This window comes from Hyperoodon ampullatus, assembly GCF_949752795.1.
Source record: "Hyperoodon ampullatus genome assembly, chromosome: 2".
Classification (NCBI taxonomy): Eukaryota; Metazoa; Chordata; class Mammalia; order Artiodactyla; family Ziphiidae; genus Hyperoodon; species Hyperoodon ampullatus.
Genome location: NC_136915.1, coordinates 167,150,067 through 167,162,381, shown reverse-complemented (window position 1 = coordinate 167,162,381; position 12,315 = coordinate 167,150,067). Strand labels below are relative to the sequence as shown.

Below are 12,315 nucleotides of genomic sequence, written 5' to 3'. Positions count from 1 at the left end.
ATACTCTAGATGGGATCAGTAGCAGAATAACTGAGGCAGAAGAACGGATAAGTGAGGTGGAAGATGAAATAGTGGAAATAACTAATGCAGAGCAAAATAAAGAAAAAAGAATGAAAAGAACAGAGGACAGTCTCAGAGACCTCTGGGACAACATTAAACGCACCAACATTCGAATTATAGGGGTTCCAGAAGAAGAAGAGAAAAAGAAAGGGACTGAGAAAATATTTGAAGAGATTATAGTTGAAAACTTCCCTAATATGGGAAAGGAAATAGTTAATCAAGTCCAGGAGGCACAGAGAGTCCCATACAGAATAAATCCAAGGAGAAATACGCCAAGACACATATTAATCAAACTGTCAAAAATTAAACACAAAGAAATCATATTAAAAGCAGCAAGGGAAAAACAACAAATAACACACAAGGGAATCCCCATCAGGTTAACAGCTGATCTCTCAGCAGAAACTCTACAAGCCAGAAGGGAGTGGCAGGACATAATGAAAGTGATGAAGGAGAGAAACCTGCAACCAAGATTACTCTACCCAGCAAGGATCTCATTCAGATTTGATGGAGAAATTAAAACCTTTACAGACAAGCAAAAGTTGAGAGAGTTCAGCACCACCAAACCATCTTTACAACAAATGCTAAAGGAACTTCTCTAGGCAAGAAACACAACAGAAGGAATATACCTACAATAATGAACCGAAAGCAATTAAGGAAATGGGAATAGGAACATACATATCAATAATTACCTTAAATGTAAATGGACTAAATGCTCCCACCAAAAGACACAGAGTGGCTGAATGGATACAAAAACAAGACCCATATATATGCTGTCTACAAGAGACCCACTTCAGACCTAGAGACACATACAGATTGAAAGTAAGGGGATGGAAAAAGATATTCCATGCAAATGGAAATCAAAAGAAAGCTGGAGTAGCAATTCTTATATCAGACAAAATAGACTTTAAAATAAAGACTATTAGAAGAGACAAAGAAGGACACTACATAACGATAAAGGGATCGATCCAAGAAGAAGACATAACAATTGTAAATATTTATGCACCCAACATAGGAGCACCTCAATACATAAGGCAAATACTAACAGCCATAAAAGGGGAAATCGACAGTAACACGCTCATAGTAGGGGACTTTAACACCCCACTTTCACCAATGGACAGATCATCCAAAATGAAAATAAATAAGGAAACACAAGCTTTAAATGATACATTAAACAAGATGGACTTAGTTGATATTTATAGGACATTCCATCCAAAAACAACAGAATACACATTTTTCTCAAGTGCTCATGGAACATTCTCCAGGATAGATCATATCTTGGGTCACAAATCAAGCCTTGGTAAATTTAAGAAAATTGAAATTGTATCAAGTATCTTTTCCGACCACAATGCTATGAGACTAGACATCAATTACAGGAAAAGATCTGTAAAAAATACAAACACATGGAGGCTGAACAATACACTACTCAATAACGAAGTGATCACTGAAGAAATCAAAGAGGAAATTTAAAAATACCTAGAAACAAATGACAATGGAGACACGACGACCCAAAACCTATGGGATGCAGCAAAAGCAGTTCTAAGGGGGAAGTTTATAGCAATACAATCCCACCTTAAGAAACAGGAAACATTTCGAGTAAACAACCTGACCCTGCACCTAAAGCAATTAGAGAAAGAAGAACAAATAACCCCCAAAGTTAGCAGAAGGAAAGAAATCATAAAGATCAGATCAGAAATAAATGAAAAAGAAATGAAGGAAACGATAGCAAAGATCAACCAAACTAAAAGCTGGTTCTTTGAGAAGATAAACAAAATTGACAAACCATTAGCCAGACTCATCAAGAAAAGAAGGGAGAAGACTCAAATCAATAGAATTAGAAATGAAAAAGGAGAAGTAACAACTGACACTGCAGAAATACAAAAGATCCTGAGAGATTACTATAAGCAACTCTATGCCAATAAAATGGACAACCTGGAAGAAATGGACAAATTCTTAGAAATGCACAACCTACCAAGACTGACTCACGAAGAAATAGAAAATATGAATAGACCAATCACAAGCACTGAAATTGAAACTGTGATTAAAAATCTTCCAACAAACAAAAGCCCAGGACCAGATGGCTTCACAGGCGAATTCTATCAAACATTTAGAGAAGAGCTAACACCCATCCTTCTCAAACTCTTCCAAACAATATCAGAGGAAGGAACACTCCCAAACTCATTCTACGAGGCCACCATCACCTTGATACCAAAACCAGGCAAGGATGTCACAAAGAAAGAAAACTACAGGCCAATATCACTGATGAACATAGATGCAAAAATCCTCAACAAAATACTAGCAAACAGAATCCAACAGCACATTAAAAGGATCATACACCATGATCAAGTGGGGTTTATTCCAGGAATGCAAGGATTCTTCAATATACGCAAATCAATCAATGTGATACACCATATTAACAAGTTGAAGGAGAAAAACCATATGATCATCTCAATAGATGCAGAGAAAGCTTTCGACAAAATTCAACACCCATTTATGATAAAAACTCTGCAGAAAGTAGGCATAGAGGGAACTTTCCTCAATATAATAAAGGCCATATACGACAAACCCACAGCCAACATTGTCCTCAATGGTGAAAAACTGAAACCATTTCCACTAAGATCAGGAACAAGACAAGGCTGCGCACTCTCACCACTCTTATTCAACATAGTTTTGGAAGTTTTAGCCACAGCAATCAGAGAAGAAAAGGAAATAAAAGGAATCCAAATTGGAAAAGAAGAAGTAAAGCTGTCATTGTTTGCAGATGACATGATACTATACATAGAGAATCCTAAAGATGCTACCGAAAAACTACTAGAGCTAATCAATGAATTTGGTAAAGTAGCAGGATACAAAATTAATGCACAGAAATCTCTGGCATTCCTGTACACTAATGATGAAAAATCTGAAAATGAAATCAAGAAAACACTCCCATTTACCATTGCAACAAAAAGAATAAAATATCTAGGAATAAACCTACCTAAGGAGACAAAAGACCTGTATGCAGAAAATTATAAGACACTGATGAAAGAAATTAAAGATGATACAAATAGATGGAGAGATATACCATGCTCCTGGATTGGAAGAATCAATATAGTGAAAATGACTCTACTACCCAAAGCAATCTACAGATTCAATGCAATCCCTATCAAACTACCACTGGCATTTTTCACAGAACTAGAACAAAAAATTTCAAAATTTGTTTGGAAAAACAAAAGACCCCGAATAGCCAAAGCAATCTTGAGAACGAAAAACGGAGCTGGAGGAATCAGGCTCCCTGACTTCAGACTATACTACAAAGCTACAGTAATTAAGACAGTATGGTACTGGCATAAAAACAGAAAGATAGATCAGTGGATCAGGATAGAAAGCCCAGAGATAAACCCACGCACATATGGCCAACTTATCTTTGATAAAGGAGGCAGGAATGTACAGTGGAGAAAGGACAGCCTCTTCAATAAGTGGTGCTGGGAAAACTGGACAGGGACATGTAAAAGTTTGAGACTAGATCATTCCCTAACACCATACACAAAAATAAGCTCAAAATGGATTAAAGACCTAAATGTAAGGCCAGACACTATCAAACTCTTAGAGGAAAACATAGGTAGAACACTCTATGACATAAATCACAGCAAGATCCTTTTGGACCCACCTCCTAGAGAAATGGAGCTAAAAACAAAGATAAACAAATGGGACCTAATGAAACTTCAAAGCTTTTGCACAGCAAAGGAAACCATAAACAAGACCAAAAGACAACCCTCAGAATGGGAGAAAATATTTGCAAATGAAGCAACTGACAAAGGATTAATCTCCAAAATTTATAAACAGCTCATGCAGCTCAATAGCAAAAAAACAAACAACCCAATCCAAAAATGGGCAGAAGACTTAAATAGGCATTTCTCCAAAGAAGATATACAGACTGCCAACAAACACATGAAAGAATGCTCAACATCATTAATCATTAGAGAAATGCAAATCAAAACTACAATGAGATATCATCTCACACCAGTCAGAATGGCCATCATCAAGAAATCTAGAAACAATAAATGCTGGAGAGGGTGTGGAGAAAAGGGAACACTCTTGCACTGCTGGTGGGAATGTGAATTGGTACAGCCACTATGGAGAACAGTATGGAGGTTCCTTAAAAAACTACAAATAGAACTACCATATGACCCAGCAATCCCACTACTAGGCATATACCCTGAGAAAACCATAATTCAAAAAGAGACGTGTACCAAAATGTTCATTGCAGCTCTATTCACAATAGCCCGGAGCTGGAAACAACCTAAGTGTCCATCAACGGATGAATGGATAAAGAAGATGTGGCACATATATACAATGGAATATTACTCAGCCATAAAAAGAAACGAAACTGAGCTATTTGTAATGAGGTGGATAGACCTAGAGTCTGTCATACAGAGTGAAGTAAGTCAGAAAGAGAAAGACAAATACCGTATGCTAACACATATATATGGAATTAAAAAAAAAAAAATGTCAGGAAGAACCTAGGGGTAAAACGGGAATAAAGACACAGACCTACTTGAGAATGGACTAGAGGATATGGGGAGGGGGAAGGGTAAGCTGTGACAAAGCGAAAGAGAGGCAAGGACATATATACACTACGAAGCGTAAGGTAGATAGATAGTGGGAAGCAGCCGCAGAACACAGGGAGATCAGCTCGGTGCTTTGTGACCGCCTGGAGGGGTGGGATGGGGAGGGTGGGAGGGAGGGAGATGCATGGGGGAAGGGATGTGGGAACAGATGTATATGTATGACTGATTCACTTTGTTATAAAGCAGAAACTAATAAAAAATTAAAAATAAAAAAAAATAAAAAAAAAAGAACATATCGTGTGAATGCATTCATTAATACATGTATGTACATTTATGTGTATTTTTTAAAGATTGAGTACATTTAACAGAAGGTATCAGTGGTTAAATTTATGACATAGGTTTATAGGTGATTTCTTCTTTGACTTTTCAGAATTTTTCCAAAACTCTACATGAACATGTATTACTTTCATAATTAGAAAAACAAAGTCTTTTAAAAATTACAAACGCTATTACATTAAATGGTGTTTTAAATGTTCAAGAAGGGGGAAAAAAGTCATAGAACATGTAATAAAGGGAGTAATTTTCATCAGCATAAACCCAAGTAGTTAAAAATAGAGTTGTAAAATTTTTCTGATTCAACGGAAAGAAACCACCACAGAAAACTGATGCCACAGGAAAGTGGCTCTCTCCATGAAACTCTGTCTCTCTCTTTCCTTCTCTGGCTGAGAAAAAGTGAATGTCCTCCTACTAGGAGAATCAAAGGGACTCTGTCTCCAAAAAACAACAGGATTCAGGAATGGACATTTCCTAACTAGAAAATATTAGGGTGATGACTGAAGTCCTTTGACATTTATAGCCTAGACCAATGACATAACAAAAAAGAGTGACAGCAATCAGCCCTGGCACGGGTAAGAAAGGAATGCATTGTTTGTAGAGAGTTTTAAATCAATAAAACTGACTAAAAGCTGTCTACTTTTTATTATCTCCATTCGCCAGAAATTCTGACCAATGTCACTGGATAAAATATTCCTTCTGATAGGACAGACCTCTCCTACCACCTCCCTTGCTGTACCTCTGGGCTAGACTTTTATATAACCCACTATCTTTCATGAATTATACCTGCCTTTTATACACTAAATTCATATTTTCTTCCGTGGGCTGATATATTAATATTTCTAGCTGCACTACCTGTCAACCAACAATGCTTCAATATGTCTTTTTTCTGTGTGGCAATGTCTGTGCAATATTTTGACTATTTTATTTTATGAAAAAGAATGAATGTGTTGATACAAGTGATTTCTAAAAGCCCAAGTATTGTGAATTTAATACAGTAGAGACAAAAATGTGCTCAAAGAGTTGACTCCCTAACCTCAATCAGACACTCCCTGGATTTAAGCCAGTTAACAGTGTGTTCATTAATGAAGGAAAAAAATAAATGACAGAAATGTAACATTAGAGAATGTGTAAATGAAAAGTTTACCTATGTTTAGCTTTCTGGCAATGGAACTTCTCCTTATAACTGTCTATTGCTGACTTTTGTTGTCAGGATCTGATTAAGTATAAGAGGAAAGAACTGCCCGAAATTGTTTTTAGTTCCTGAAGCAGAGGAAAGTGTCATGGATGAGGGAGGGGTATTCATTTCCTGGGGCTGTTGTAACAGAGGGCCACAAACTAAGTGTCATAAACAACAGGAATTCATTGTCTCATAGTCTGGAGGCTAGATTTCCAAGACCAAGGCTTTGCAGCAGTGATTCTTTCTGAGAGCTGCGAGGGAGAATCTATTCCAGACCTCTCAAGCACTGACTGGGAGCACCTCCATGAATTAGGAGGAAAGGGGAAAGGAACCAACATTTATTGGCTGCCCTACCTTGAGCCCAGTGGTATGCTGGTAAATGTTTAAAAGTGGCAATCTGGGGGGTAAAAAAAAAAAAAAAAAGCCCCAGTTGGTAGTGTCTGCCAATTTCCATGGTCCCATTAAGGCCAATTTCAAGCTACCAACATTATGTCACTTGAATAGAGCATTGGGAAGAGATGTGGACAATCAGCTCTCATGAGCTAGCAAGAGCTACCTCCAGGACACCAGCATGAGGGAGTCACCCAACACAAATTGCCTCACTAATGCCTGTAACACCCCTCTAAATTAGGTTATATCACTTTTATAGATGAGGAAACTAACTAAAGCTTAGAGAGGTTAAGGAATAGTCCAAGGTTACCAAGTTAATAAATTATAAAGATTGGATTTCAAGTTAGCTTTGCCTAACGTCAGAGCTCTCTAAGGACTAACAGTTTATTCAACCAGCATGTGTTAAATTACTGTAGGGCATATGGCAAGCATTGGGCTTGGCTGGGGGGAACAGAGAAAAGAGAATAAATATACAAATGAATAAAAGACAGCCTCCACCTCAAGGAACTTAGGATCTAATGGGGAAAAAAAGGAAATATTAAATTAATTTTTTTCTTCAGACACTTAAGGCATTCATAATAGGTACATTAGGGAGGGAAAAAATGAAGAAAGTTGAAAGAAATGACTCTTCAGTGAATGTTTTCTGTATTTTACTGATTTGGGGTAGTGAGCAACAATAGGTAGCAATTTATCTGTACAGGAAGCAGCTCTGTTTGGTCACTGGAGGTGAAAAGAGGAGTAATTAACCTCTTGATACCTGAGGGCTTTCATGGATGGAAGTTGCTCCACTGTGTGAGGTAAGAGCAGAAGCAGAATTTGGACATATTTTTACCACAGTTACTATGGCTTTGGGGGACTGGTTACCTCAGTCAGGGGGGTAAAAACTTTAGCTCCCAATCTCACTGGACTAAACTAGGAAATGATTGTTAAAGGTCTACCAGTGCTAGGCACTCTGACTTCTGCGATCATTCCACTCTCCTGCTTCTCTTCCAGATGTAGACATACCTGATTTCTCTGTTTCCTGCCTCCTAGCCTCAGGTAAGGGCCGCCATTTCTACAGTCCCCTCAGTTTGGTACCCATTGAATGGGTACTGCTGAGCTGGAAAAAGACCTCAGGAGCATGTCTCCCACCTTTCTCATTTTAGAGATGGGTTGCTAAGGGTCAGAGCAGAAATCAGCTCAGGTCTGATTCCTCTTCCAGGGGACTGCCAGTGAATAAACGTAAGATCAAAGGGTGGAGTTAAAAAAGAGTAAGAGAGTTACCACATGGAGGAGGAATGCAAAGGCAAGGGACATGGAGCTGAAATTGAGGGGATGTTAAGAGAGACCAGGAAAGAGCTAGAGGTGGCAGCAAGGTAATATGACAAGATGCACAGAGGAGCCACATCAAGGGGAAAGCGGTTGGGAAGAAGCAACTGGATTCAAGAAGAAGGAAAAACTTAAGTGCATAAAGTTCACTTTAAGGATGGCATTTTTTATATCTGTTTCTGCCTTACCAATGTAGAAAGTCAAGTACACCATTGAGATACAAAGAACGGTATCGGTCAGTGTATTGCTAAACAGGTCAGTCAATATAAACTGAATGATCCTTGCACACCAATATCCACATATAATGCTTCCCAAAATGTCCAAGCTGAGGCCCAAGATTATATGGAACTCTAGAAAAAGAAAATAAGAAAAAAAAAGTTGAGTATAATTTTTTTTCTTTCATTAATGGCATTTGGGTCTATGCACTTTGGTTTGCTCTTGAGATATTGAGTGGGGACCTTGCTCTTCCGCAGAGGGGAGTTTCCTATGAAAGCCTGGCAAAAGAGGCTTTCTGGGGATATATTTCCCTTACAGTCTGCAGCTTGAGGTTTGCTTATCTGGGGACAGCAGACTCAAACGCCCTCAGGAGTCAGGCAAACAGCATAAATGTGAAAAAGCTATGACAAGCTGGACAGTGAATGATCAACCAAAAGACATTCAAATTCAATTTTTTTTTACAAACTGTGGCAGGGTCAAGCACACCATGTCCAGGATCCCCACCAACCTACAGTCTATTTGTGACTCCTGCCCCCATCCCAGGGGATATTTGGGAAATGGAGAAGGAAATTTTTCCATTGTCACAGTAACTGGGGGCAATAGAGGCAGTTAGTGAGCAGATACCAGACATAGCTGAGGGTAGTCCTAAATAACAAAGATTGTTCCACCCCAAATGCCTTTAGCTCCCCCACTGAGAAGCACTGCAAACCTCTATTACCAAAATTTCTTTCTCCTTGTAGCACCTCTCTCCTCCTACTAGTATTTCATATATGTATCAGGAAGACACATTTTCCCTCTTCATGCTGTGATTTTCCCTCCTTTTTTCTCTCCTTAGTACCACATCTGGAAATCCAGGATATCAACCTAGTCCATATCCCAGCAAACTTTAACCACATGAGTCTGACTATTATCACTTCTAGGACCCGATTCTCCAGAACTGCTTGAACCATTCTGCTTTCACCCTCAGACTCAAATCCAGGACCAAGCCAGTTCTTAACATGCACTCATTGAGATCTAGATTGGTCTAGGAAAGAAGTAAATCTAAGCTAGGTGACACAATTGTGTGTGTGTGTGTGTGTATGTGCATGCATACTGGGGGAGATGAAATCATTTCTTTAACAATTTTTCCCCCATAATCTCTGAGAAAACACATAGATGGTAATTATTTTCTTGTTACCTGATATACTATTTTAATTGGTCCATGAGTAAAGTATAGGGAAAGCAGTAAAGTTAAGATATCTTGAATATATTTTAATTTCAGTATGAATTGAAATGTACCATATAAGAATGATTTTAGAAAATATACAGAGAAAATAATGTTCTTACCCCTAAAATTGGAAATACTAAGTATGTTGCTCCGAAAAACTCCAAAAACAATGGATGTGAAGCCACAGATAATCATTGATTCTCCTCTAATGATATCAGTATACATTTTAGAAATGCCTGGAAAGGGAAATATAAAATATAATTTAATATAATGCATGAAAATGATGCTCTTCCACAGGAAACACAAAAATAGAAGAGAATGAATATGCTAGAATAAAAGGAGATCATAATGGGATGGGTCCATATGACAATCACGATCATTTTTTTAATTTTTCCATCATGCCTTCTATATCTCCAATGGCAAAGGAACATGGCAATAGCACTTCTTGAAGTGTCCATTGCCTCAAAGCATGATAGAGCTTCGCAATGAGACAAAACACTTCTCAGGTCACTACATTTAGCTTGAATAAATATGAATCGTTGGACTCCAAAAGAATCACATTTTAGAAATAAGTACAAAATATGAGCTAGTAATTCTACTCCTAGACATATACCCAAGAGAACTGAAAATATACGTCCACACAAAAATTTGTACATGAATGTTCACAGCATTTTCATAATAGTCAAAAAGTGGAAACAAGGGCTTCCCTGGTGGTGCAGTGGTTGAGAGTCTGCCTGCCAATGCAGGGGACACGGGTTCGGGCCCTGATCCGGGAAGATCCCACATGCCACGGAGCGGCCAGGCCCGTGAGCCATGGCTGCTGAGCCTGCGCGTCCGGAGCCTGTGCTTCACAACGGGAGAGGCCACAACAGTGAGAGGCCCGCGTACTGCAAAAAAAAACCCAAAAAAACAAAACAAACAAACAAAAAAAAGTGGAAACAACACATAGTCCTTTAGCTGATAAATGGATAAACATATGTAATCTATCCCTACAGTGGAATATTACTCAGCCACAAAAAGGAATGAAGTACTGACTGATACATGTTACAACATGGATGAACCTTGAAAACATTATACAAAGTGAAAGAAGCGAGACACAAAAATCACATATTGTATGGTTTGATTTATATGAAATGTCCAGAATAGGCAAATCCATAGACAAAAAATAGATTACTTGTTGCCAGGAACTTGGGAGTGTGGGAATAGGGATGAATGACTGCCAATAGGTATGAGATTTCTTTTGAGGCTGATGAAAATGTTCGAAAATTAGACAGTGATGATGGTTCCATAACTCTAAATATATTAAAGACCACCGAATTGTACAATTTAAAAGGGTGAATTTTATGATATGTGGGTTACATCTCAATTAAGCTGGTATTTAAAAATTAAGCACAAAATCTTATTGGCACTTAACATTCATTAACAGTTTAGTTTAATGGAAAATATAATCAAATTAATTGCCTAGTGTTATACAATTTATAAGTAGGGTGATAGTGATTGGTACCTGCCCATCCAGTATCTACTTTCTGTTCTTGGTAACAAAACTGGTTTTATTCAGGGTGGCAATGTGCTCAGATAAATGACAATTTTTCCCCAACTCCTGGGCTTCTAAGAGTGGCCACTGAGATGTAAGTGGAAGTTACTGAGTGGAACTTTTGGGAAATTTCTTGGAGGGAGAGGAGACTTGGCTGAAAGGAGCATCTTTCTGACCCTTGCTCTTCTTCCTTTTCCTGCCTGAAATATGGGGTGATGGCTAGAACTTTAGTAGCCAACTTGTGAACCTGAGGATGGAAGCCATACACAAAGGGGAGGAGCAGATAAATAAACCCCACAATAGACTGCTATCATTTTGCTTTAAATATTCATTATCTCTTAAAGAGATTAAAAATAAGAAAAACTCATATTTTCCCATCGGTTTACAATTATGGTACTTTTCATTCTTTTGTGTAGATGAAATTTTCCATCTGATTCCATTTTCATTCAGCCTGAAGGACTTCCTTTAACATTTTTTGTAGTGTAGGTCTGTTGGTGATAAATTCTTTCAGCTTTTATACATTTAAGTCTTTTTTCTCTTTTACTTTTGAAAGATATTTTCACTGAGAATTCTAGGCTGGCAGTATTTTGCTTTTAGGACTTTAAAAATATTGCCCACCATCTTTTGGCTTGCAATATTTCTGAAGAGAAGTCTGTTACAATTATTATTTTTGTTTCTCTGTATATAATGTATCTTTTTTCTCTGGCTGCCTTTAAAATTTTCTCTTTACCACTGGTTTTTAGGAATTTGATTTTTTTTTTTTTTTTTTTTGCGGTACGCAGGCCTCTCACTGCTATGGCCTCTCCCGCTGCGGAGCACAGGCTCCGGATGCGCAGGCTAAGCGGCCACGGCCCACGGGCCCAGCCGCCCCGTGGCATGTGGGATCCTCCTGGATCGGGGCACGAACCCGTGTCCCCTGCATCGGCAGGCAGACTCTCAACCACTGCGCCACCAGGGAAGCCCTAGGAATTTGATTTTTATGTGCCATGGTGTAGTTTTCTTTGTGTTTCTTTGGCTTGAGGTTTGTTGAGCTTCCTGAATCTGTGGCTTTATAGTTTTCATCAAATTTAGAAAATTTTTCACCCATTATTTCTTCAAATATTTTTTGTTCCTCCCTCTCTCTCCCCTCTCTTTTACGAACTTGGATATTAAGGCACTGAAGTTGTCCCACAGCTCACTAATGTTCTATTTATTTAGTTTTTTCTTTTTAGTCTTGTTCTGTCTGTGCTTCATCTTGGATAGTTTCTACTGCTACATCTTCAAGTTCACTAATCCTTTCTTATGCTATGTCTAATCTGATGTTAATTCCATCCAGTGTATTTTTCATCTCAGACATTGTGGGTTTCATCTCTAGAAGTCTGATTTAGGTCTCTTTTATATCTACTATGCCCAGTGGTGTGCTGATAAACCAGCTTTTCAAAATTAAAAATGGCCTGATTTGTAGCATTTGCCGACTTCATGTGCAAACACTCCCACAATAACTAATTCAAAGCTACCAAAGGTTTAACCACTAGCATGCAAAATTCCTAATTATTTAACA

The 12,315-nt window shown here is 38.2% G+C and overlaps 1 protein-coding gene across 1 annotated transcript in view; it reads right to left on the bottom strand.

The window, feature by feature from the left end:
• The window catches only part of SLC9C2 (solute carrier family 9 member C2 (putative)), a gene marked incomplete at both ends in the record, with an annotated part of 105,685 nt that overhangs the window by 82,188 nt on the left and 11,182 nt on the right, over positions 1-12,315 (bottom strand). The window contains 2 exons of the mRNA XM_079723798.1: positions 8,007-8,168; positions 9,361-9,477. Of these exons, the coding sequence (XP_079579924.1) occupies positions 8,007-8,168; positions 9,361-9,477 (279 nt within the window). The remainder of the gene's footprint in view (positions 1-8,006; positions 8,169-9,360; positions 9,478-12,315) is intronic.